The sequence below is a fragment of the Melozone crissalis genome, unplaced genomic scaffold (genome assembly GCF_028551555.1).
Source record: "Melozone crissalis strain CALT ecotype California unplaced genomic scaffold, PUWL_Pcris_2 ptg000019l_1, whole genome shotgun sequence".
NCBI classification, from domain to species: Eukaryota; Metazoa; Chordata; class Aves; order Passeriformes; family Passerellidae; genus Melozone; species Melozone crissalis.
The window spans coordinates 2,384,245-2,412,095 of record NW_026535797.1 but is presented as its reverse complement, the minus strand read 5'-3'; the positions used below and the strand labels follow the sequence as shown (position 1 = coordinate 2,412,095).

Below are 27,851 nucleotides of genomic sequence, written 5' to 3'. Positions count from 1 at the left end.
GTTATTTTCAGTTTAATCAGGTTTTGGAGACAGGAATCAAGACAATAAATTTGAGATTCAATAAATGCATGGTCTGGAGGCACTTTCATTGCTGTGTGAAGGCACTTCTGTGTCAAAAGGGATGTAATTAATCAGTTAATTCAATATCACACTCACCCATCTTTTTAAGTACATATTTCAATTAAAACGTCAAATATTTAATAATTAAAATTTAATTATTGTAATTTGTAGGTTTTGCTAAACATTGCATTTAAGCATTAGATAATAGCAGATCCTTAATGATGTAGAAGATTCCCTTTAATCCATATTAATGACTGGGTGTCTCACTGTTATCCCCCAGAAATCCTACGAGTTGCCAGATATTACAGTTGGCTCATCTTATTTAAGTAATGATCTTTAACTTGCAAATATTCCACGTAGCAAATGCATCCTTGGAGCTCGTTAGGGTTCTGATCCCATCATTAATGAAGGTTTTGGGATGATTTCCACTCATTAAAGCTTTCCTGTGGAGTGGGAGGGGAGGAGAATGACCCTGATGGGACATGGGAGGTGTTGGTGCACAGCTTTAGGGTGGGTGCTGCCTGGGACCGTGGAATGTTGGCATTGTTGAGGCTGGAAACCTTTTTTCCCCAAATTTTGATGTTGGCAGAAGCATTGCTGAGCTGGTGGGGGTAGCCAGGTAATCTCAGTAGTGTGGGTCCCATTTGAGAACCTGTTCTGGAGTTTCTTCCCTTTTTGAAGGCTGTGAATCTGATTTTAAATGAGATTTATCTGCTTGTAGGTCTTAGATTTCTTTTGTTTTAATGCTGGCTTTGTTTTCCTTTTCAAGGTACGGGGACATGAGGAGGCAGATTGGGTTTGAGATCAGGGACATGTGGTACAACCTGGGTAAGTACCCTAAGCATGTGTTCCTTCAGTGTTCCCAAAAAAACATTTAGAGGGATATTCCTGGAAAAATTCAGTGCCAGCTTAGATGGGACTTGGAGCAACTTGCTCTAGGGAAGGTGTCCCTGCCCATGGAATGAGATGGTCTTTGGTGTCTCTTCCAACCCAAACCATCCCATGATTCTCTAAAATTAATTTGCTTTCTCTTGAAACAAAAGAATGCCTGCAGAAAGCTTTTAGAAATCAGGTGATTTAAGAAACCAAGCCACCTCTGCACATTTAATTCACCATCTGGGTAGGCGCATCACTCTTGTTAATATTTATTTGTCTGTGTTTTTGTGGGTTTCAGCCTCTTGCTGAACACAAAGCCATCTTTATGGAGATACCTACTCAAAGGGGGTTTTTTCCCCTTAAAAATATCTATATACACACATATTTATATTTACTCACTTGAGGACACAGTACCTGGAACTGTAGCACAATGGATGTGTCCAAGGGTTCTCAGTACCTCAGCCTGGAATTCTGCATAAACTCTGCTTTTCAGCCTTGTCTGTGACTCAGTGACTCAGGAAAGCCTGAAAAGTTGGAGCTCTCTGGAGCTCGCGGGTGAGTGAGGCAGCTCTGCCTCTCTCCAGCCTGGGCTGCTCCCTGGCTATAATTTGCCTGTACAGGGATTGAATTCCATGAGAAAGTCAGTATTTAGTGTGACCTGAGTGTGCTCGTCTGCCAGATTTCATTTTCCTGAGCTTAACAGCGCAGACACTTCAGCTCTTCTGAGTTTTATCAAAACTTCCTTAAATGATCAGAAATAAAGCGTTTGCCACTTCACTTCTATCTCTGTCTGAGCTGTTGTTGCTGGGAGTTGAAAAACCCCAGCATTTCTAAGAGAAGAGAGTGCCAAGGGTTCATAAGTATTTGATATCGCAGAATTTGCATCCTATCTGCTGGAATGATGAGAAAAGGCTTCAGAGAGCAGCTGAGTTCACTTTTATTAGAAGCATCTTCGGTGAATTAAGTGTCTGGAGAACAGATTAGAGCTTAGTGCACGGCTGAGATGTGACTTGACAGGCAGGTAATAAAATCAGTGTCGTGCCTGCTGCTGCATCAGCCAGCGTGGGCTGCTGGCAGCCTCTGCTGAGCAATTAGCCAAACCCATCCCTCCTCCAGCCCCACAGTCCTGGAGCCACGGAATTGGTGAGGTTGGAAAGGTTGGGAATTGGTGAGGTTTGAGGGCACACCTGGAGTGCTGTGTCCAGCTCTGGCCCCTCAGGCTGGGAAGGATCCTGGGACACTGAGCACATCCAGAGGGGCTGGAACACAAACCCTGTGAGGAACCCCTGAGGGAGCTGGGGGTGCTCAGCCTGGAGAAAAGGAGACTCAGGGCTGCCCCCATCACTCTCACAGCTCCTGAAAGGTGCCTGTGCTCAGCTGGGGCTGGGCTCTTTCTGCAGCAGCACTGACACAACCAGAGCACACAGCCTCAAGGGAAATGCAGGCTGGATATCAGGAAAAATAGAGTGATAAAGTTCTGGAGTGGCTGCCCGGGGAGGTGGTGCAGTCCCCATCCCTGGGTGTGTTTAACAAGGCCTGGATGTGGCACTGGGGGCCAGGGTTCAGTTGAGGTGTTTGGGCTGGGTTGGACTCAATGATCTTGAAGGTCTCTTCCCGCCTGGTTGTTCTGGGAATTCTGTGAAAAGGTCGAGTCCTGCCCAGCACTGCCAAGGCCACACTGCCCCATGTCCCCAGGTGCCACCACATCCACATGGATTTTGAATCCCTCCAAGGATAGAGACTCCACCACTGCCCTGGGCAGCTGTGCCAGGCCTGGACAAACCTTTCCATGAGGAAATTGTTCCCAAAATCCACCCTGAGCCTGCCTGGCCCAGCCTGGGGCTGTTCCCTCTGCTCCTGTCCCTGTTCCCCCCGGCTGTGCCCTCCTGGCAGGAGCTGTGCAGAGCCACAAGGGCCCCCTGAGCCTCCTTTGCTCCAGGTGAGCCCTGCCCAGCTCCTCAGGGATTCTGCAGGCCCTGCCCAGCTCCTCAGGGATTCTGCAGCCCCTGCCCATCTCCTCAGGGATTCTGCAGCCCCTGCCCAGCTCCCTCAGGGATTCTGCAGCCCCTGCCCATCTCCTCAGGGATTCTGCAGCCCCTGCCCAGCTCCCTCAGGGATTCTGCAGGCCCTGCCCAGCTCCTCAGGGATTCTGCAGCCCCTTCCAGCTCCCTCAGCCACCTTTTCTCCTCACTAATATTTCTGGCCTCTTGGGATTCTTATGGATTTTTAAACTTTTCCCAGAATTTACTGGACTGAAGCTAGAAAGTTTGATGCAGACTTTTCTATCCAGCTGGTGTTAACTGAGGTTGTTTTATCCAGGCTGGTTTTTCTGGAGTTCCTTGTGCCTTTCACTACTGCTGCTGTCACTGGCTGCTCTTTACAGGTTATTTAGTTGCTCCAGGGTTCAGTTTCTCACCATTAACAAGGATAATAATTTCCCCTGCAGTTTTGGGAATCGATTGGCTCAAGGGGTAGTGTTTTCTTCAATATTTCTTTCTGTGCTGCCATGAAAGCCTTTTATTTTTAATGGATTTTTTATAAATGGAGATTATCCAGGTAAGATCCCTCTGTGACCTCCTCAAGCTCTAATATTTGTGATTCTCCAAGATCCATTAGTGGGATCATTAATGCCAAAATCCCACATGTGGAGGGAGTCAGGAAATTGCTGCTCTTCCCAAAAAAAGCTGTGAGAGAAAGGTAAATGTGAGGCAGGAGCCCAGTCTAAGGCAGCCTTTGTGCTTCTCCTGAGCAGCACCTTGATTTTCCTCATCTTCTTTGTCACACAGAAAGTCCATGTTAAACTCATGGATTATGTTTCACTTCTGGCCCTCACCAATCTCATCTGTGTCACAGCATCAATTAAGAAGGAATTCCAACTTCTCACTGCATGGGAATCGATTGGGGGGTGCCTGACACTTTTATCTTGGAAGCTGCACTGCATTAATCAAATTATTCATGTGTATGTTCAGAAACCAAATCAGAAGTGAAGAGCTGGAATTCTTGAGCACAGGTTTTTTATGCCTGTGCCATTGTGCATGAAATGTGATGAAACCAAACCACTCCCTGACTTTTGATTTCTGGATTAAAGGGTATAGAAAAGCCTCAAAAATGAATGTTTTGTCTCATCAGGTTTTGTTTCTAAATACCATGATTAACACACGATGCCTGCTGAGTTAAAATTCCCCAGCTGGGAGCAAGACAGTCCTCCAGCTATAATGCACATTTAAAAGTATAATTTTTTTTTTCTGAAATTCAATAGTAAAATAAGAATTCTTAAAGTTTTCACTTGGCTGCCTGTTTCTGATGCAGGGGAGGCCTCAATAATCACACCTTCCTATTTTTATAAGCAGAAAAAAAAAATAAAAGAACATTTACAGTGCAGAACAGAACTTTACAGGCTTTTTTCCTTCCATACCACAACCTGAACTTTAAAATGTGTTACTTTGAGTCAGTGTTTTGTTGAAACTGGGGCTTCTTAAACCTTGCTGAGACATTAAAGCCTCAGAAAAGCATCGGACAGGCCATGGCTTGTGTTGGAGATGCAGGAACTCACAAACCACACACTGGTGAGGGTTTTGTGGTGCAATTTAGCAAACAGAACCTGTGCAGAACAGGGTGCAGTGGTTGGTGGCACCCACAGCTGCGTGGCAGAGGAATTGCAGTGACATTTCAGGTGACATCCTGGTGGGAAAGGTGGCCGGGGAGAGGCAGCTCGGAGGTGTTGGTGACGTCTGAGCCAGCTGGGGGCAGATGGAGGAGAGGAGCTCCTCAGGGCGGAGGGGAATGGTTGCTGGTGTCCTCCTGTGAGTGCCACCCTCCCTGCCAGCGCTTGACGTCACCAAAGGTGTCTTGACAGGGCCCTGGCTGTCGTTGGAGGGAAGGCCAGGGTTAAAAATAGCCCTGAACTTTGGGTGTTACATAAATAGAAGTCATTGCACATAACCCTCTCTGGATTACTCAGGCGTGTTCCCAGCCTGCCCAGGGCACAGGGGAGGCTGCTGGCAAATTACTCACAGGCTTTTGTGGCCCAGACTGAGTGGGGAAGAATCCGGGAAATGAGAATCACACTTTGTCCAGCAAGGAGAGGACCTGTCGGAATCTCTTGCTGCTCACAGTGACCCTGAGATGGGTTAGAAAGTCTCTTTTCCCAGCCTGGAGCTCGAAGGAGGAGTCAGAGCTCTCCAGTTCTCAGTCTCAAAGTTGTTTATTGTTCCTTATCTATAAAATTCTTTCTCCTGAATGATCAATGGACAGAGGTCCATTCAGCAGGACAGACAGAGGCACTCTGCCTGCCCCCGGGGTGGTGTTATTTTTTTGTACTAAAAACCATGTGTACAATATTTACCGTAACTTCCCAATACCCATCACCTGTGTTAGACAGTGAGCTTCTACTCTGAACCAATCCAAAAGTGCCAACATCACAGCAGAAGATGGAGGCCAAGAAGAGGAAGAAAGGCTGGACACGTCCAGATTCCTCCATTTTGCCCCCTGAATCCCCATTCTAAAAACCCCAAAATCTATTTTTCCACCGTGTAATAAATTCACTGTCATCCTACTTAATTTGTCATGGCTTGCAGAACTTCATCTAAGGTTGGTAACTTGCTCCATGAGTCATAATCAATGTCACAGGTGTCTTGGGCTCTGTGCCAGGGTCTCTGAGCCCCCTGGCAGGGTCCTGGCCATCCTGGGCAGCCAGAGGGATGTCCTGGGTCCTGACAAGCACCTTGGGTTTGGTTTGTGGTGAGGTCCCTTCCTGCTGTGTGAGCACATCCCATGGCCAGGCACAAGGTGCTGCCAGGGGAAGGTTTTGCAGGTTCAAAGGGGGCTTTTTTTTGCATGTGGTTCCTAAAGCAGCTGCACAAGTTGGTTTTCAGTAGAGACTCCCCAGTTTTCTCCCAGACTTGTCACATTTGGAGTCTCTGTGTGGGAGTTGCCACATTCCCTCAGGGAGGAAAAAGGTGAATTCCTTGCTGGGTTGTTTACCAGACAGGGGCATGGATGCCCTGGGGGGCCAGGGGAGGATTGCTTCCCTTCCTGCTTTGCTCCTTTAGTGGCTCAACATCTCCCAGGATCACTCTGTCACAGCAAACCCATGTGTGTGTCCCCACTGATGCACCTGGGACAGACATCCAGCTCCAGGGGCTTCCCCCAGAGCTGCAAACCGATCATCATCTCATCAAAGATTCTAATCTTGTGTGGATTGTTCACATCTCAAGTTCAAAGGGAATTCCTGTGCTTGAGGCAATGGAAAAGCCCTCTGTGGCACAGGGAGAACTCGCAGTGATGAACAACTTTTGTCACCGTTATTTGTTTTCTGCAGTCTTGACTCTGACACTGCTCAGGCATAACACAAGAAATCTGTCACCTGAGAGATCCAATGTAATCATCCTTGTAGGAGACTGAGGAAGCTTTAGGCCTCTCACTTGATATTCCTGAGCAGCCCCAGCACTGCAGCACACCCAAAGTCACCATTTTCCTTGAGTATTAATTTGCCCTGCTCCGATTGCTAATGCTAATAGGATTCAGGAGGATTTGCCAAATCAAGGGACTTCAATTATATCTGCTAAAAAAAGGAGCGTGTTTTGGTGGTAAAGGATTTTTCTTGATTACATTTGTTGAGATTTATGTTAGTTCTGGTCAAAGTGAAACTACCAATTAAAGCCTTCACTGGTTACTGTCACAGTGATGTAGTGCAGTGGAATAAAAATGAGTTGAAATCTGTTTGTGTCCTGTACCACTGGTAACTGCAGTGGGAAGCAAGAGTTTGAGAGCTGGAGGGAACTGAGGACTGGACTCCAAAGAACCTGCTCTGAAGCACAATACTGGGCATAGAAACAGTGTTTGAACCTGTTGTAAACATCCCTAAGGGGGAATTTGTGAGGAACATCTCCAGTTGTGTCCTGAGCTCCCAGTGGATCCCAGCCTGTCGCTGATGGAGAAATGTGTTTGTGTTTCCTAAACTTCTGCCTGGAGCTCTCAGGGCTGTGCTGCTGCAGCACCGTGGTACAGTGAGGTGATGGGACACCAGCACAGGGTGCCCAGAGCAGCTCTGGCTGCCCCTGGGTCCCTGGCAGTGCCCAAGGCCAGGCTGGGATGGTGGAAGGTGTCCTTGCATGGCAGGGTGGAATGGGATGAACTTTAATGTCACTCCCAACTCCAGCCATCCTGATGATTCTTCCATGGACTTATTCACCAGATAATTTGCAGCACACACACTCTGCATCCATTTAGCCAATAATATCAACACTAACCTGCTCTTTTATCCATTATTTATTAGGTGCCACGCTCCTGCCAGGCTTTAATTTCCCTTCCCTGTGTGGAGCAGAGCAGGGATGGGGGGAGGAGCAGCTTCTCTTGGGAAGCTAAATCTGCAATCAGGTTTTGCAGGCAGCTCAGCTCCGAGGAAAGGAGACATATTGTGGGCTGGCTGAGCTGTGCTTTCATGTCTCGAGGCTCTGTTAGGCTGCACTCGTGGTGACACTTTGATAGACTGACACCGAGAACATTTTGTTCACACAGGAGTCTAAATAAGTTAATACAAGTGATGTGCCTTTTAGCCTCCCTCCCTGCCAGACACACATTGTGTTTTAAAATAAAACCTGGAAATTTGGGTGTGAAAATATGTAGTGGGAAATGTGGCGAGTCCCAGCTTGACGACTGATTCAAGTGCTCCTCTTGATTTGGAGTTAGACAATACCTCCTCCTGTAATAATTATTAATAATTAAACAACAACATAATAATATTAATATTATTATTATTATTATTATTATTAATAATAATAATAATAATAATAATAATAATAATAATATAATATTGTGTTGGTGGTGATCATCATCATCAAATAAATAAGAATAATAAAAAAGTGTTTCAGTAGAGCCAGGTATTAAAACATGGTTTGTTATGCTCCATAGGTATATTAATACTTTAAGCTTTTACAAAGCCAGGGGTTGTTCACTCTGAAATGCTTCTTTTCTCCTAAAGGTCAGCATAAAATCAAGTTCATCCCAGAAATGGTGGGGCCAATCCTGGAGATGACCCTGATCCCAGAAACGGAGCTGCGGAAAGCCACCATCCCCATCTTCTTTGACATGATGCAGTGTGAATTCCACTCCACCAGGAGCTTCCAGAGGGTAAGCACAGAGCTGCAGACATTTAAAGTGAGGAAGATTTGGCTGTTCTTTGACAAAACATAAGGAGATTTGTTATTTCTCATTTTTCTAAAGAATAATATAATTACGGATTTGCTTATTTCCTACAACTCCTCGGGGGCTGTGCAGTTTTCATCTGTTGGTTTGAAGTGGTTATTGAAGGAGAAATTTGCATGTAGTAAATGAAACCTTTGGTTATGGCACAGGAGCAAAGACAGATGTCTTAAATTGTCACTGTGACTCACACAAGGAATTTGTTCCTGAGATAAATTGGACATAAAGAAAGCCTGATAATGTGGCAAAAGTATAACCTGCAAGGATTTATCATCTCTTCTCTCTTATAATTCTGATTTTCCTTACCATTTTATGGATTTTGAAGAGGAAAAAAGCAATCCAGCACTGTCAGTGCTGCTTCCTGCTCTACAGGCACTGCAAAATCTCAAATAGTAATGGAGCATTTTTATTCTATTTGATTTGTACCTGCTGAGGGGAGCCCTTGAATACACACACCATCTTTTCCTGATGGCTCCAACTTTTGAAAGACAAGTGGAGTGAGAGAAAGTTTCCTGATATCATTCATCTGACATTGCTTCCCTGGAAACTTTGCTCATGGATTGAGTTTAAGACTAGTTAGGCCAGGCAGGGTTTGGACTAAGCCAGTGGAGCTCCTTCCCCCTGTGAGATTCCTGTCAGTTCAGGATGTGACCTTGTGAATTCTGCAATAAAGCTTGACGCGTGTTGTTTGTTTTTTCCCCTTTCTGTTGGCAGTTTTCTTTCCTGGATGAAAACCCTTATCCTTTTCCATACTTTCCTTGTGAACTGCTATTGAGAAGCAGCTCTTAATAAATCTGTAGGCAGAGTAAATGAAAATCTGCGTGGAGAGACTTAAGCAGGGGAAATGGCATCAGCTTTATTGCTTTGATTTGTTTTGTGCTGGATGGTGTGTGGAGAGGTTGTGAACTGTGTTTTGGCTTCATCCAATTACTGCATAATCATTTTTTCTCATGTTTGACTCCAGTGCTACTGTAAAGATTGAAATGCTCACTGGGATGCCATTTAAAGAGTTTCCTGTCAGATGCTCTCTTTTGTTGCTTGTCATTTTTTATTTGTACAATTATATAGATCATGAAAAATCCGAGGGTGACTTTATAGCTAAATTTATGGCCCTCAATTTTCCTGACAGAAGGAAACCAGCTTTGTGTGGAATAGTTGGCTGATTTTAATAAATGAATGTCTTAAATATTTCACTTAGGGAGGTTTTTTGCCTTTTTAGAAAAATGCCTCATCCTTAAGTCAGAGATGTCTGGGGTTGGACTTGACATATATCTTGTGGCAGTGTAGCTTCTTTATGGATGTAGCATTGACAGGACAGGTGCAGAGGAAAAAAAACACTTTTCCATGGGTTTGGAGGAACCAGCCACATCCTGCAAGGAATAATCAATCTATCCATTGATCATTCAGTTCTGAGTTTGCTGAGTATCTCAGGTTGGCTTTGGGGAATGAAAATCACAGGCTTGGGAAAAGCAGAGGGTTGAAGGAAAGTCTGGGCTGGGTGGAACCTCTGGAATTAATCTGGGAATAATCTGGGTTATCTGGGACCACCTGAAGCTCAGTTTGGAGTATCTCCAGTGAGGGCTGTGTGAGCATTTCTCTGGGTGAGCGATGCAGTGTTTATCCTGGCCTTTGGAAGGTGTCCTTGCCTGTGGCAGGCGGTTTGGAATGATACAAGGTCCCTCCCAATCCCAACCACTCCAGGATTCTATGATTCAGACTTTCTGCTTTTTATTTCCTGATGGAATTTCCTTGGGTCAGCTTGTGCCTGTTTCTGTTCCATCTCCTCTCTGAGCACATTTTAGGTGTTGGAATGTTTGAGTTGGATTTTCTCTGGGCTGAGCAAACCCAATGCCTTCAACCATTGCAGTTTCTGCAGCACTCTGCCCTCCTTTAGACCATCTCCAGCTTGCCAGGGTCTCTCTCAGCTGGAGGATCAGAGCCAGACATGGAATTCCAGCTGTGGTCCAACAAGTGCAGCAGTGCTGTTGCTGCTCTGGCCATGCTCTTGCTGCTGCAATCCAGGACACATTTAGGCTCCATTGAAGGGGGACACTTTTTTCATGTCCAGCTTGGCAAATTACTTTTTTCCAGTCACTTTCTTGCCCTTTGTGTACCTGGAAAAGCCTTCCATGAGATCTTGCTCTGTGGTTTCCTCAGGAACTGAAGTGGGGATGCCTGGTCTGTCGATTCCTCACTCATTTTTTTGTCTCTTTTGTGCTGAAGTGATAGAAATAGATAAAATCTATTTTTTTTAAATATCACCAGCACCTAGGCAAGCTTTGATGCTTAATGGGTCGATGTAATGTGCTGCTTTATATCCTTTATATGCAAGTACCAATTATCCTTGTCCAGCCCTGCTTCCAGAGAGAACTTCCAAATGGCATGGTTGGCTGCTGTTAAACTAATCTGCCAGAAATCCAATTATCTAACCTTATTAGTCACATCAACAAGGGTTTAGGTTGGCTCCACTTCTCCAGCAGATGTATCAACCTCATGATTTGTGGGGGAGGAACTGCAGTTTTTTGCAGGCCTGTGATGCTGAGATGGTTTGTGTGATAAACAGGCAGCTTTCCCTGTGGTGGTTTTCATTTCAGGAGGGTTTGGGTTTGCCTGGTAAAACCAGGAGCAGACAGAAGAGGGTTTTTTCTTCTCCCAGTGTATTTAGAGACAGAACAAGATAAATACCCCTTGTTTTTACAGAACTCTATTAAGGCCGACTGAATTAAAAGCTGGAGTTGCCCATTTTGTCCTCTCCCTCTGAAGGTGCTTTGAAGCCTTTATAAGACTTCAAAGTAGCCTGTACCTCAAAGCAGGAATCCCATCCTAAAAACAGTGTGGGACTGAAGCTTCCCTGTGGAAGGAACACCTCCTCCCCCTCCCCTTGGCTTCTCCCGGGCTGGTTTCAGGAGCAGAGCCTCTGGATCAAAGGGAATGTGTCAGAGCCACAGGAGTGATGAAACAGAATTGGTTTGATTGTTCAGGGCCTGCCCAGGTGAGTGGGATGGATCCCGTGGTGCCAACAGCAGGGAAAGCTTCAGGTGAAACAGCCGCTCAGCTGGAATGTGGAATTTGGAGCATGGAAAGCTCCTGGTGTCGGTGCCTGGTGCTCCCAGCTGTGGCTTCACCCCTCATTTCCTACCGGCACTCTTGGCATAAAATTTAACTCACCTTTTCTGGTCCTGTGTCACTGCTGATGCCACGTTCTGCTTGTTTGGAATTGGGCCCATTTCTTATATTTAACAATTAATCTCAGTACCACCAAACAGTCACAACAGCATTTTGGTTGTCACATGCTGATTATTGGTGAATTTCAGATGGATTTAATTCCCCCTAGTCAGAGGTTACCCCTAGCTCATCAGAATCTCTCTGGGCTTTCAGAACCTGTAATTCCTTATTCAGGTTTTTTGCCACCTGAGCCCTGGGTTAACTTCCCTTTCCCTGTGCTGTGGATTTGCAGACAGGACACAAGTAAATGGCTCTCCCAGCTCCTGTGATCCACTGAACATTCAAATCCAAATAACTAATCCCTCACAAAGGATTGGTCTCAATAAACAACATTTTGTAATTACCTACAGTTGAAATGTGAATGTGTAAGTTTTTTTGGTTTCTGGCCTTTTGGAAAACATCAAAATCCTCTCTGACTCCACCTGGGCAGCAAGGGAGAAAGGTCATGCAGTGGCCTCCAAGGTGATCTCATCATTTGAATGGCTCCAGATCTGTTTCCCAGCTGGAATGCTGTGGAAAAATAGGAAAGAGAACAGATGAAACCTTTTGAAATAGCCACCAACATCCATAGAAACCTGTGAGCAAAGCTTTGCTGTACTTGGGTGTCATTTATGTGATAGGACTAATTTCTGGTGGTGTGATCTGTCACTTGAATTTTATATGGCAAATTATTATTAGCCCACATCAAAATGAATTTATAGCAGCTTGGAGTGCTGGAAGTCCTCCTCATCAACAGCAAAATTAACTTGTCAGCCAGTGCTACAAATTCAGCATTCCTTGAGGTAGACCCAAGCCCAGAAGTGATCAGTTGAGTTGACATGAGACGGCTCACCCTGATTTATTTGCTCCAGGTGGGAGATTGTCACAGGCAGAGGAAGCACTGGAGGTGCTCTTTGCTCAGGTTCAAACTCTCATCCTGAAGAGAGGCTGAGATCTTGATCAGCTGGAAAAGTGGATAAAATGTCCTGTGATCATCCTGGTGTCACCCTCAAGCTTTCAGTGTCAACAGGAGGATGTGAGTGTGGCTCACTGGTGGTGCAGATATTCCCCCGAGGCTCCAGAAAGAGCCTCAGCAAGTGGCTCTGGCTCTAATGGAAACATTGGAGATTTGGCAATTCTTCATTTGAGACTAAATCCCATCACAATAATTGCAGGCTTATTTATGCATTAAATTAAATGTAACGCATTTATAAAAACTCAGTGCATTAGGGGAAAAAAAAAGAGAGAGAAAAGGAAAAATGGAGTTTATCAACAGATGCCAGGTGCAGTGTCCCAGAGCCATTGGCTTGTGCAGCTCCAGGGTCACATTCCTGCTCCCATCATGGGGAGTGATAGACCTCCAAAGCTCCATAAACCTCCAAAGCTCCATAAACCTCAGCTGGTGTTGCTAAAACTTTTCTCCATGGAAAGACCACAGAAGGAATTGTAACTGATGTTAAATAACATTTATTCATTTGGCTCAGATGATGTAACTGATGTTAAATAACATTTATTCATTTGGCTCAGATGATCAGCATCACAGCAACTCCATGAGAAATACCAGGAGTGACTGAAGAGCAAAGATATTGTTAATAATCCTAAAAAAACCCCCAAAATGCCACAAGTCTGGCTCTGTTTAGCCCAAGAGGCTGGTAGGGGAAATGGCCCAACAAAGCATGGATTTACAGGGGTTAAGTAAAAGTGATAGTGGGAAGATCCTGGAGATCCTGCATGACAAATGTAATTGCTCTTCTCTATCTGAGTAATCTCTTCCTAAAAAATACATCACCTGCAGGGCTGGGGCTGGCAGCAAGTGTCATTTTTCACTTTGCGTTAGAAAGTCAATTTTATTCTGGGCTCATTAGGGAACGAGATTTTTGTGACTTCTTTGTTTCATCATTGTGTTGTTTCAGTGTTTTACTCAGCTCTCTGCTATGGAAGCGTGTTTGGCTCTGGGAGGGGGTGGATTGCATTATCCTGCCTTTTCTCATCTTCCTGTCTTTAATAATAGGTTCATTATATTCTCTGTGGCCAGGGGCAGGACCTGAGGGAACAGCTGGAGCTGTGTCAGGGGGAGATTTATGTTGGATATCAGGAAAGGCTCATCCCAGAGGGTGCTGGCACTGCCCAGGCTGCCAAGGGAATGTTCACAGCCCTGAGGCTGCCAGAGCTCCAGGAGCTTGGACAGTGCCCTCAGTGGGGTTTTTGGGGTGTCTGTGCAGGGCCAGGAGCTGCACTGGATGATCCCTGTGGGTCCCTTCCATCCCAGAATATTTAATGATCCAGACAATCCATTCTTTCTCCACGGGTACATTATGTGCTGTTAATATCACCTGCAGATGCAAAGTACATCTCTTGACATTTACAAAATGTTGGGACTCTTTGTTCTTGTGCAGGGGCCCTTTGCTTCTCCTCAGCATCCTTGGGGGTGGCTTAAGGAAGTGACAGTGAAAAAGCCCGGTGACAAATGTTCTGTCACCCAACTCCCACTGGGAGCACTGGGCTCCCGTTCTCCTGCCAGGGCTCCCAGCTTGCCCAGCCTCTCCTGCTGAGATCTCTGACTGTAATCCTGTGGCTCTGTGTGCTTATTTAATGAAGAATTAGGAATTAGGTGGCTTCACTGATTCATGGCAGAGCAGCAGGCCTGCAGTGAGCCTTCCTCCACTAACAGTTCACATCCATTCCCAGCAGCAAGAGCTAAAACCCTCTGTAATCATAAAAAAATCCAGGGAATTATCCAGTTTGCATTTAAAACATGTTCTGTTGGCCACTTAGGTTTGCATCCTTTTAATATTGCCCAAATAAAATTATTTTGGAGTTGTTTGAAACTCGCTTCCCTTCTGCAGGGTTTATTAGCAGCTTGATCAGGTTGTGTCCTGCAATTAGTGTCTGTGTGCTGAAAAGGGGTGTCGGGGTGCTGGGGGTGCACCCAGCAGGGTCATCCAGCCTCAGGTGTTGCCTTTCCTCTCTTGAGAGCTTCCAGCATTTTTGTGTTCAGTTCTGCAGCTGGGGACATTCTGTGCCTCCTTTCTCCCTGCCCTCAATTCCTGTCATTAATCACCTTCTTTAGTTTTCCATAATGCAAATATTTACACTTCATTTAACAGCACGACCAATGATTCCTTGAACCAAAGAAGTCCTTGTAGGGCAGGAGATCGTGGTGGAGAGTCTAAAAAACCAGAGACTGCAAACTCTAAAAGTCAATCAGGCTTCAAAGCAGGGGCTAAACGTCTCACCGAGGCACCCAACCAATCTGTGAGGCATTGAGGCTACAGTAATAAAGTGAAATATTTGCCAGCTGATTATTTCCGCTTGCTTTGTTTAATTACAGTTCGAAAACGAGATCATCACCAAACTGGATCACGAAGTGGAAGGAGGCCGTGGAGATGAGCAGTACAAAGTGTTATTTGACAAAATGTAAGTGTTGATCAGCAGCAAAATTTATGTCACGGGGAAGTCAGGAGAGAGAGCAATTAGACTACAATGAACTTTGTAGCCCAGAAATAATTAAAATCTGTTAACGATGCGCAATATTTAAAACTGCACCTGAGTCAAGGTTTTTCTCTGCGTGTGATTAACAAGGCGAACTTAATTGGTTTTTCAGTCTCTTGGAGCACTGCAGGAAGCACAAATACCTGGCCAAGAGTGGGGAGACCTTTGTGAAGCTGGTGGTGAGGCTGATGGAGAGGCTGCTGGACTACAGGACCATCATGCACGACGAGAACAAGGAGAACCGCATGAGCTGCACCGTCAACGTGCTGGTGAGCAGCAAAACCACCCCAAATCACCATAAAACCACCCCAAATCACCATAAAGCCACCACAAGTCACCACAAAACCACCACAAATCACCATAAAACCATCACAAGTCACCACAAATCACCATAAAACCACCACAAGTCACCACAAAACCACCACAAATCACCACAAAATCACTTCAAGTCACTGCAAAATCACCACAAAATCACCACAAATCACTACAAAATCACCACAAAATCATCACGAATCAATGCAAAATCACCACAAAATTGCCACAAATTCACTATGAAACCACTACAGAATCACCACAAAATCACCACAAATCACTGCAACATCACCAGAAATTTGCTGTAAAATCACCACAAAACCACTGCGAAATCACCAGAAGATCTCCACAAAGTCCCCACAAAATCACCACATAACCACCACAAAACCACCAAAAATCACCACAAAATCACAACCACCACATCACTCAAAAACCCACCACAAAACTGCCACAAAACCACCAAAAATCCCCACAAAATGATCATAAAATCACCACAAAACCACCATGGAACCACTACAAAATCACCACAAAATCACCCAAACCCCCACTACCCTCAGAATCCTGCACCTTTAGCAAAGGGCTTGTGTCAAGCAGAGTGTCTGTTGGGATTCTTGTGGAAATTTGGAATGCTTTAGGTTTTTTCCCATTTTTTTCCTATTTTGGTGAAGACAAGTCTGTGAAAACATGGATTATCCCTTCTTTAATTGTTTCTACAGAAAGATTTAAGGAGAAATGTTACAGGGCCTGTTCATTGACATTTACAATTGGTGTATAAACAACTCTGTGCTGAAAACCACTTGGCATACAGAATGTCGGAGTTCTCTGCCATTTACTCCCAAAATTCCCGTGGATTTGCAATCCCATTTATATTCTGCTCTCTGCTCAGCCCCTTTATTTAAATGATTTTGAATAAATAGGAATTGGAGGTACTATTTGATTCACAGCAGGAAAAGCTTGGCTTGTTTTCCTCACTGATGGGAAATTTCCTCCTCTTAGATTCTGAAATTCTGGAGTTTCCACCCCATACACAAATCTTGGTCCTTTGGGGACTGGAATTGGAAGCAATAATTTGGGTTGGAATTGGAAGCAATAATTGTTCCAGTTGTACTCAGACACATCATGGTCTTTGGTGGAGATTTTAAAAATGAGATTTTACAACCCAAAAGTCAGCACCCATGAAAAATAACTTTCAGAGACCCCAAAATAATGTGAACTAAATTTGATTTTTCTACTGTTTGCCACTGAGAATTCCAAGCTTTCCTCCCCATATCATCATCAAAGCTTTGATTTTGCTTAAATACATGAGGCACAGCCAGTGTTTGTCATTTGTGTGATATGGCTGATGGATTTTGTTCAGGAAAGAGCAGAGTAAATAGTTTGCAGCTTTTTTTTTTTTTTTTTTTTTTGCATATAATGTAGTTTTTAGCTTTTTTATTTTGCATCTAATGCAGTCCTGGCCTCGTGCAGTGCAGCATTTACCCCACCCCATCTCATCAGCCACGAACAAAATGGTGCCCACTGGAGCGGGAGAGGAGATGGAGGCATCAAATCCAAAATTGGGCATTTATTTTTAGTTTGTTTTTCCTCTCTGCACATCAGAAAGCATCAGAATGTTTGGGAAATGGGCGAAGAGGAGGGACTTGGAGATTTGTCACAGGCTGGTGATGCAGCAAGTGCTGTTGGGCTGCCTGCAGAAAGGTCACGGCGTCCTCCTGAGCAGAGCCCTGCTGGAAAATCCTGCCAGGTCTCCAAGCAGGATGGCAAACAGCACATCACAGTCACCACACGCTGTGGCAAACTGGGAGAATTCCCTTGGAAAGGTGAAGTTATTTCTCCTTCCCTTCATGAGAGCGCCCAAAGCCTCCTCCCAGGAATTCTCACCATCCCCACGGGGAAGGTGAGGAGCCCTTGGGGTTTGTTCTCTCCAGGTGTCTCCCAGCAGCATCTCCTGCTGCTGGCTTTGGGCAGCTGAGTTTGGAGGCATTTGCAGATGATAGATTTTGTGGGTGACTTGCTGCTGTCAGGTGCAGTCACTGTGAGACTCCAAGCACAGCCCTGTGCAGCTGCTGGAATCCCAGCAAGCGGCACAGGGAGGAATTTTCTGTCGCTTTCGGTTGCCGTGATTTCAAACCTGAGTTTGATTTTACACTCCCACTTTCCCTCCAGGGCCCACTCAGCCTTTTCATCCTTCTCCAGGTACCTGAAGTGAAATTCATGCCTTTGCAAAAATCCAACCCACGGCTGAAACTCGGCATAATTCCCATGTGAGGTCTCACAGAGTTCTTAATTGAGACTTTATTGATCCCGAGCTTTTCCTGGGATTAGATTTGTCTGCACTGACGGTGGTTTAACTGGGAGGGTTTGATCTGCACTGAAGCCAGTGCTGCTGGGAAGGGGCTTGAGCCCCAGGAGGGGCTGAGGGAGCTGGGCAGGGGCTGCAGAATCCCTGAGGAGCTGGGCAGGGGCTGCAGAATCCCTGAGGAGCTGGGCAGGGGCTGCAGAATCCCTGAGGAGCTGGGCAGGGGCTGCAGAATCCCTGAGGAGCTGGGCAGGGGCTGCAGAATCCCTGAGGAGCTGGGCAGGGCTCACCTGGAGCAAAGGAGGCTCAGGGGCCCTTGTGGCTCTGCACAGCTCCTGCCAGGAGGGCACAGCCGGGGGGAACAGGGACAGGAGCAGAGGGAACGGCCTCAGGCTGGGCCAGGGCAGCTCAGGGTGGATTTTGGGAACAATTTCCTCATGGAGAGGATTGCCCAGGCCTGGCACAGGTGCCCAGGGCAGTTTGGAATCCTCATCCCTAGAGAGATTTAAAATCGATGTGGATGTGGCACTTGGGGACATGGGGCAGTGGTGGCCTTGGCAGTTTGTTTTCTGAATGGAACCCAAAACTAATAAGCAGCTACATCAACTGAAATACTCCTGGAATAAGCCACCATTCCTCACTGAAATGTGGATTCTGTCATCCATTCCAGTTCACTTCTAAGGGATCACTTTTGTGTTGGATTGATCCCTCTTTTAGTGCTGGGTCTGTGCTCTTTTAGTGTCTCCTCAAACTTCTTGAATTTAGCATTGAAATATATTTATTTCAGTGAAGAAGGACTTTCTTGGTATTTTGTTTTCTTAGGTACTTTTTAAATTTTGGAGGCAAACTTGAAATTTGATTCAGAAATGCCTTGAATGTCTCCCCAGTTATCATATTTTGCATTTACAATATTTGCACTGTTAACCAGTTTATCTCAAGGCTGGAGGCACTCAGAGGAGAGTGATGCTGATGTGTGACATGTGAAACCAGACAAATAACACTAATCTGACTTTGTATTTCCAAGGAAACTGTTAGAATCCAAGAGCAGATGATGTATTACTGGACTAGGGTTCATAATTTTCAATCCACAGAACAACTGTTGCTTAAAAATTTTGGGTTTTTTGTATGTTAGAAAATTTTCAGCTGAAAATGGTGAATGATGTGTGACTCGCAAATGCCAGCAGCAAATTTCTGGCAGTATTGTTCTTGCAAATTCTTAACCTTTGCAATGAGACAGAAGCCCTAAAACATTGCAACATGAAACGTGCCAGCATTTGATTTTCTGAGTTAAATAACTTGTGTTCCATCACTGGAGGCAAATTTCATTTTGCAGTTTGGAGGCTGACGTTACGCAATTATGAATTTTTAATTTGGAGCGCGTTCTGTGTACATTCCAAAGTGTGAAATCAAAGACTTTGTAACCAAATTATGTTGTTTTTCAGAATTTCTACAAGGAGATCGAGAGAGAAGAGATGTACATAAGGTTTGTAAACATGACTGGTGACAAACTGCCTGACACAGGCTCTGTAATTGGGGAAATTAAGTTCATATTAAGCAGTCACTTGGGGGCTGGAGGAGAAGAGTAATGAAAAATCACACCTTGGCTGAACCTGAAGTGATTCAAAAGCTTATCTGCACTGAGAACAGAGTGCTGGAAGTGAAAGTCAGGAGATTATCTCTGTCCCCTTTCTCCAAGTCCTTCAGTTCCATTACAATGAGCACTGAAATACTCAGGAGCCAGAATTCTTCTGCTGGTGGAGAAAACAAATAAGCTGAGCAAAGAAATGATGTTGCCTCCTGGTGAGGTACAAAATATATGACTTGGAATAAAAAAACTGTTAAATAATGACTGACTGATACTTATTTTAAACTTAAAGCTTTCAAAATCTCTTTTCAGACCAAGTAAACATGGAAATATTGGGCTTTGTGTAAACCTCAGGGTTCACAGCCCCCCATTTGTGCTTTGGCTGACTGTTCCTTACACTCTTGTGCTCAAATGATGAAGTTTGTGTTTGTAATGCTATTTTAGGTATCCAAATGTGACTCATTATTCATTCTCAGGTGCTTGTTATCTTTTTGGAAGAGTTTTCACTTGTCAGCTCTCTTCCTGTTGTTTAAATGGTTTTAATTGGTCTTTTAGAAGTTTGCAAAAAGAATAGGAAATGGCAGGATTGATAATTGTGGGCAAACACATGAAGTGATTTGTTATTATTTAGGTCTGTCCTGTTCTGCATCTCTATAAAGACAAATTGCCTCTCACTGTCAAACCCCCGGCCAAATTCTCTCCAATTTCTGTTAACAAACTCATGAATATCAAACTTGAAAGGATTTTCACTGGCTTTTTCAAAAGACAATTTTTAATATTTTTGTAGGGATTTTTTTAAATTGTCAGTGTAAAAATCATCAAACAAATGAAGAGAATCCCCTGCCAGAGGTGTGATGATATTGAAGATAAAGAATGAAACTTACTCCTGTCCCCATAGCTGAGCTGTAAAAGTGCTCTGTCTTGCACAGCATCTGGATGGGATTTATTACTCACCACAAGTCATCCTCGTGGTGTTCAGTCAAAGATTGGACTGGATGATCTTGGAGGACTTTTCCAACCTGAATGACCCCATGATTCCCTGAGTGTCCCTCAAAAACAGCACAATGGAAATGCAATGGTCCTAAATGTTGTCTGCACACAGGAATGGGAACTTCAACCAATCCCACAAATATTTACTTGTTTGAAGATAGACTTGAACCTTTGTAATCTTCAAAATGAATGATTGAGTGACATTTTGAACGCACTGTTTTTAAGAGCCATTGTTTCTGCTGCTGGCAGGTACCTGTACAAGCTGTGTGACCTGCACAAGGAGTGTGACAACTACACAGAGGCTGCCTACACCTTACTCCTGCACGCAAAGCTCCTCAAGGTAAACCCCAGAACTCATCCTAAGTCTGGGAAATGCCAGCAGCAGCCAGCCAGGGGGGTGTTGGCACTCAGAACAGCTGCACTTGAAGCTGATGAACTGCTCTGGGTTCTCATTTTCACATGGAATTCATCCCCAGAGGAAAGCACTGCATGGCAGAGCTGGAGCTGGGGCTGGAGTGAAGGGAATGTGGTCAAGTCAGCACCACAAAATGCAAATTGCAAATATCCAGACTGTTCAATGTGTGAAAGCCTCGAAGCAGATATTTTAGTAAATGAGCTCTCCACAGATCTTTTGTGCAAGGAGTGCTGGAGCCCCTGCTCGAGTGCTCTTGGGTGGCTGGAACTGATTTCAGAAAATTGCAGAGAGATTCAAATGGCCTTCTCTCCAAGGTCATGCCTTTAAAAGGTGCATATCATTTTAATGCTGTGTTACCCACTTTATAGCACATTTGAAGAGGCACAACAATACTGCTCCTCTTCAAGGAATGTTTGGTGTAGCCTGCAATATGCTCAAATAACATGTTACCTGCACAAAGTGCCTGGGATAAAGCTTTTGAGTTGTTTAACACTACCCACTGCCAGCCAGAAATGGAGTGAAGCTGTACTTCAGAAGCATTAATCTCCTGAAAACATTCTGGAAAGAAGATTTTGTGTGTGACATGCAGCTTTTTAATGTGCTAATGTCACAAATGTGGGAGCAGGTACCTACTTTGCTCTCCTGGTTGTCACTTAGGAAGGTGCTGCTCTTGCCAGCAGACACTTGTGTCATGAAATCACATTTAATACAGCTGAGTCATCACTGAATTCCTGGGTTCATGTTTTAATTTTGAAAAGCAGTTAATGGGAAAAGTAAAAATCTCAACATGATAAGAATTAGAGGTTTTGGAAGAGTTTGATTTAGTCCTGTTTGTCTTCCTCACATTTCACACCCTGCAGTGAAATCTTTTTTCCTCAGGGAGTGCTGCATCTCCTTCCACCCCCCTGAAGGACATGACCCTCCAGGGGCAGAGAGTCAGGGACAGAATAAATAAGAATTTCATTTCCCCTTATGCCCTGCTCATTGCAGTGTATTGCAGCCTCCTGGTGCAGGGAAAGTTTCCCTTCCCATGGCAGGGGATGGAGCCAGATGGGTTTTGAGGTCCCTTCCCACCCCCAGCAGGCTGGGATTGTGTGACTGCACCCATGGTGCCCCTCTTCATCCAGGAAAGGGAGCTCATCCTCAGCAGCCAACTGTTCTTGGCAATCCTGGCTTTAATTTCAGCAATCCCCAGCAAAGCGAGAGTGTCAAATATCTATTTTGAAAAGTTGAAAAGGGGAAGGTGTTAAATGAGATCCTTCTGATGGATGCACTGAGAATTATTCCTACTTCAGAGCTGAGTAAACTGCATCCAGGCCATAAAAAGACTAAATATGATGCAGAGTGTACATGTGCAATTTAAATTAAGACACTCTGAAATGTATTTACTGTGTTTTAAAATCATTAGAGGGTTATTACACAAGGAAACATCTCAAAGATTCCTCTGGAGTGCAAAAGCACTGTGCCCACTTCACTTGTAGACAGGATGAAGGATTCACTCCCCTCCGTGGGGGCTGTGTTCCTGAATAAATGATGGAATAAACCATGCCATAAAACCTCACTCAAACCTCACCTGCCATGGCCTGGACTTGTTAGACAATTTACTTTCTGTGACCTCAAATCAGTTGTGGCTTTTCTTAGGGGTTGTGCTCAGGGAGCAGGTGAGTGTTTCACTAAATGTGCTCCTTTGAATTCAGTAAAGAGCTCCATGGGAAGAAATAGCCATTTTTCTTTCCTTCTCATGCAAATCGATAGCAAATGGCAGGGATGAATTTGTCACAGGTTTTCATCCCTGAGTGGATGTTTGTTTGTAAGTATAATTTCATTAGAGGCTGGAATGACTTTATTATCAAAGTGTATCAATCTCTAGCTCAGCCCTGAGTGGAGGGAGGAGTTCAGTGTTGCCTGAGGAGCAGCAGCACTGGGGGTGTGTAAGTGAGCAATTGAGTGTTTCTGTCAAGCCTCAGGACAGGATTTTCAATGACACTCATCACGGGCAGATATTTCATCCCAGTGATTTTAATGGGATCACATCGAGGGCAGGACTGAGTGTGGGTGAGAATTTCACCTTTAAATCTGCAAGAAGGCTCTGTCTGTGGAGGGAGAGAGGCCAAATTACTGCAAGCTGACGAAGCATGCTCAAGAAAAGAGATTTTGTTGCGTTTTCAAGCCTTTTTGTCAAAATTGAGGTGTTCAAAACTAACAGAAGATAGCAGCTCTTAGCATGCTGAAATAAATTGCATCACATTGCAAGCTCCAGCAGGTTTGTGTTACTCAGAAACAGAGTTCAGAACAGAGCTGTCAGAGGTGTCTGCATGACCCAAACACAAATATCTTGGCCAAATCAAGAAGTGATCGGGTGAAAATTAATAACACATAGAAGGTAAAGTAGCAGTAATTCTGGAAATGAATCCAGGAGTTGCCCAGAGAAGCTGTGGCTGCCCCTGGATCCCTGGAAGTGGCCAAGGCCAGGTTGGATGGGGTTTGAAACAGCCTGGGACAGTGGAAAGTGTTCCTGCCATGGCAGAGGTGGGAAGGGAAGGGAAGGGAAGGGAAGGGAAGGGAAGGGAAGGGAAGGGATGAGATGGGATGGGATGGGATGAACTTTAAGCTCCCTTCCAAGCCAAACCATTCCATGATTCCTATGATTGACATTTTCCCTTGATCCATCAGGCAATTGCTGGAAGAGCCAGAGCTGCTAATTGCAGACAGGCTGGATAAAGTTAATTATGCTTTCCCTGCCTCCACAATCCTCAGTGAGTTGGAGCCATCCCATTTCCCTGCCTGCAGCCCTTCCCTGGGATGCCTTGTGCAGGCTGCCCTAGGACAGAGGCTGGGCAGAGTTACAGAACAAAGCAGGGATTTATGGAAAGCATCTCCTCCATGGATCCACCCTGGGCAGCACCAGAGCCCAGCCAGGGCTGCACCCAAGATGAACCAAAATGGCCCCAAAATGCACGGCCAGGCACGGGGTCTGTCCCCGGGATCAGTTCTGCTCCATTTGCACCTTGCAGTTCATTGTCCCATTCCAGCTTTAGCCCAGGCAGTCCCACCCTGCTTGTTTTTCTCTCTCCAGCCCACGGTGTTTGTGCTCCTGGGCTGAGATTTGGGTCATTTGTCCTTGGTGCCCAGCTGGAGCAGGAATTGTTTTGTCTCCCTGCTCTGTGCACAGAGCTCAGCATCCCTGATGTGAAGCTCAGACTCACACACTAAAGCAGCACAGAATGTGAAAAATAGAAAAGCTAAACCTGAGGCATCACCTTTGTGTTGATGGGTCTGGGCTCCAGGGTTTCTCCCACACAAGTGAAGTGTTCCTTGTGTCCCCAGCAGGTTGTTCCCATCAGCAGGCCAAGGTCACTCTCATCAAACTCACCAAGGAGAGGAGGCCACCTCCAGAAGCTCCCTCCAGCTGATGGATGTAATTAGCCTCCAATTACAGCATCCAAATAATGCTCCTTGTGCCCAAGGAAGCAAAGGGCACAGCTGTGAAAAAACCCTTTGTTGGTGCATTAACTGCAGTACCACTCCTTTAAATAAAACCTCTCTCTTTGATTTCGCTTCAGAACTCATAGCTTTGGATTTGCTTTCACTTTTCCCTTTTTTTTTGTGTGATTTAGTGGTCAGAAGAAGCATGTGCAGCACATCTTACCCAGCGGGATGGATACCAAGCTGCTACTCAAGGACAGCTGAAAGATCAGCTCTATCAAGAAATTATCCATTACTTTGACAAGGGCAAGGTAAAAAGGGAAGAAAAAAGTGCAAATGTATTTCATTGCTTTTCTCTCAAACTTATAAATTTAATAATAAACATAGTTTGCATCCAGTGACCTTCAGGAAGCACTTACAGATAATGATATTACAAAAAAAAAAAGTCAAAAGAAATCAATGGTACATTTATAACTCATCTCTTAAGGGTAAATATATGGGCATATGATGCCATGGAGTAAATAAAAAAGTGATGCATGTAATTTGGAGGACTTTTCCTGGCAGTTACAAGAGCTGAGAGAATCCTTCAGCTCCCCTTGTTTTTCCTCATGTACATAAAAATAATTCCCTCAGGGCCTGGATGTCTGTGGTTGATATGATAAATATCCTGGGATGAGGATATTTCATTGCAATTGCATCTTTTAATGCAGCAGGAAATTGCATTTGGCATTGCTTGGTGTTGGAGAGGAAGGGGGTTAATGTGGGAGACAGGGATGGATCAGGGTTTGGGTATTTCAGGCACGAAATGTTCCAGTATAGAAGTAGGAATCTCTTTGTCAGAACATTTCAGAAGTGGAAACTTGGGGTTTAAAAGGAAACAGAAGTGGTGTTTTCTGGTAAAATTAGAGCATTATCCAGCCAGCCCATCCTTTCCAGGTGAGTTTTTAGCAGAAGCAGATTAAAATCCTAGAATAAATTTGATAGGAACTCTCATTTCTATCATTTTGTTAGAAATGTTGATTAAAAAGTCAAATTTTATAGTTAATCTTAATGCAATATTTAAAAATTGTTAATGAGTGATGCTAAAAGTTGTAGTTCTGGATTGGGGTAAAAATTGTAGTCTGGACTGGGACAAAATTTGTAAAATGTAATTCTGGAGTGGTGCACAAGTGGCTGTTTGGGGCTGGGGCTGCTGGAGGTGACCTGGGGACAGTTCCTGCTGCCCAAAAAGCTTTTCCTGGGAGAATGAGCAGAATCTCATTTGAATGAGAGTCACAGCTGATTTTAAAGCTTATTTTAGTCTTACATTCCTGTCTGGAAGGAAAACCAGAGTTGCCTGTTTTTTATTTTGTTGGTTTTATTTTGCTTTATTTTATTTTGTTGATTTTGTTTGTCTTTATGGCTTCCTGTTGGTCCTTTCTTGTGCCCAGGCACTGGGAATTGTTCTGCTGAGCACCAATTCTGTGCAGAACTCAAGTGCCAGGACTCCAGTGTGATTTCTGTGTCTGTGAGGAGATGATTTATTTCCAAACTGCTCTCCCCTACTTACAGATATTCCTCTTCTCATTTTCTGGTCACTCAAGCTGGTGATAATTTTTCACATTACTCCATGAAAAGGGAAATAAAAAAATCAATATACACTGAGAATATTCATCTTGTGTGATTTTGCAAATGTCAGGAAGCTCCAAGTGGAGGTTTCCAGTGTGGATGGAAGGTAATCCTCTCATTTGGGACATTCTGACATTAAGTTAAATCAACTTCTTGCATTCCTTGAGCAGTTTGCAAATGTAGCCCAGCAGCTGCTTTAGCTCTCCACGATCAGTAGAACACCTGAAACAGCCTTTGCTGTGCATTTCTGGGACACTGAACCCATGCCCAAACCAATTTTTGCGCTTTTTGTGCCATTATCACCCAGCTGAGTCCCTGGCTGGCAGATCCCACTTGTTTGATTTCCCTTCCCATTAAGTAACAAGAGGTGTCTGCAGAAGGTCACCAGCCCTGGGCAGCTGTGCACACACTCCAGGCTTTTCCAGAAGCTCAGCAGTTTTGTTTTCCAGTTGTGAGCCTGTGCCTCTCCCAAACTTCAGGAAGCTCTTACAGATAATGATATTACAAAAAAAAAAAATCAAAAGAAATCAATGGTACATTTATAACTCATCTCTTAAGGGTGAATATATGGGCATGTGATGCCATGGAGTAAATAAAAAAGTGGTGCATGTAATTTGGAGGACTTTTTGTGGCAGTTACAAGAGATGAGAGAATCCTTCAGCTCCCCTTGTTTGCCTGATAGGAAACTGTGGATTTGGGAAGGGAAGGAGATGTGGGACTTAGAAACATTGTGTAAAGGGAATGGAGCAGAAGGATATCCTAAAAATGGGTTTAAAACATTGGCTTTTTGTTTTTTAAAGGCTGCTGTAGTTCAGCCTCTCAACAATCAGGATCCCTTTCTCTTGGCAGAGTAATTTCCAAGGGGAATTCACAGTTTTCTTGTCTATTGAAAGCCAACCATGAGGCTTATCCCTTAAATATTGGCATCCATGGGCAGGTGAATTTAGATTTAATCCTCCACACACAGGCTGGAGTGAGCACTTCACTGCTGGTCAAAAGTGCCTGAGAAATTTGTAAGTGAGAAAAGGGAGCTGGACTTGCCCTAGGGCAGGAATGTGGCACCTCATGTGGGCTGAGAACAAAATGCTGCCCTCACCAGAGTGTCCCTGTACTGGGAGTTCAAGATCCATATAGGGTTCTTCATTTTAATTTCTATTTTTAATCTGTTATTCTTAGGATGTTTGTTTTTTCACCTGTATTTGACTTTTGGTCCTTAAACCAACCTTTTATAAAGCTGAAGTACAACTTTCACCTTTAGGGAAGGAGCATTTCTCAAAAACAACTTTTGCATTTTCAGCTGTTCTACTTTATGGATTAGATTCCTGATTAATTTGCTCTTCATTCCTTTTCTAAGCTCCTGCTTTCCAAAAGGAAAGGTGTTTCCCTGATACAGGGATCCTTTTCTCTCCTGGACCATTCTTCACTGCACCGCACTTCCCAGTCTCCTCTCCATCTCTCTTGGCTTTTGCCCTTAAATCCTGATCCTCAGGTTTATCCCAGCAGTCTGACCCCTCCTTTGGGCTGCTCTCAAGTGTTTGCTCTTTCTGTGTTTTCCTGAAGCTTTGTGATTTCCAACAAAGCCCTTAATGCAGGGACTTTGCTGGAAATTCTTGGGTTGGAATGTCCCAAGGTGAGAAGGGAAATAGTGATGGGACTAAAGGGGTGGGAGAAGGGGTGACATTCATTCCTGCGGGAAGGAGCTGATGGAAATCAATTCTGATGAGCTCCTGAATCCAGGGAATGCTCCTTGGCAAAAATAAGGTGTTGTTTTAAACCAGGGTTGGTTGTGGAGCCACAGGGGAAGCAGCAGCATTCCTGCTCCTGCCTGCTGAAATGTGGGACCAGCCATGGGCTCAGGTTTGCTGGTGATGCTGCTGCCCATAAATCAGGACAGGTTTTGCTCTGCTCCTCCATAAATTGAAAGTGTTGGTCCTGAGGAGAAAAAGCTAAATAAATGCACACTGCTCATTTATTTCTGCTCCTCCTTTCTCCCCTCCTCCTCCAAAAAAAAGCTTTTACTGCTTACAGCAGCCACAGAACAGAAAATATCTGAAATTATACAGCAAATGCCATGCTTTGGCTTAAAAGGCCTTTTTTTCTGGCTCATGGGATGACATCAAATGGCTTTTTCTTCCATCTTAAAAAGTGAGTGGTGAAATTCACCTGTCTGCCAAAAATCTGTGCGAGGCTGGTGGCCAGCTCAGCCCCAGAGCTGTCCTGAGAGCTGGGAAGGACAGAGAGTCTTGGGAGAGAGAGGATACAGAGGCTGACCCTGTTCCAAAGGAATATATTTATTTGTTTAAAGAGTTTCCAACCTGGCTGTATCTTGAATGCAGTGCTAACAATAGAGAAATGCTGAGTTTTAGCATTTTATTTCAAAT

The 27,851-nt window shown here is 44.6% G+C and overlaps 1 protein-coding gene across 2 annotated transcripts in view; it reads left to right on the top strand.

The window, feature by feature from the left end:
- DOCK1 (dedicator of cytokinesis 1) overlaps positions 1-27,851 on the top strand; it is a 277,154-nt gene that overhangs the window by 200,162 nt on the left and 49,141 nt on the right. For both annotated transcript variants that reach the window (XM_054276537.1, XM_054276536.1), the window contains exons 32-38: positions 830-888; positions 7,919-8,067; positions 14,675-14,760; positions 14,948-15,104; positions 18,889-18,929; positions 20,271-20,361; positions 24,054-24,173. In XM_054276537.1, coding sequence (XP_054132512.1) covers positions 830-888; positions 7,919-8,067; positions 14,675-14,760; positions 14,948-15,104; positions 18,889-18,929; positions 20,271-20,361; positions 24,054-24,173 — 703 coding nt within the window. The remainder of the gene's footprint in view (positions 1-829; positions 889-7,918; positions 8,068-14,674; positions 14,761-14,947; positions 15,105-18,888; positions 18,930-20,270; positions 20,362-24,053; positions 24,174-27,851) is intronic.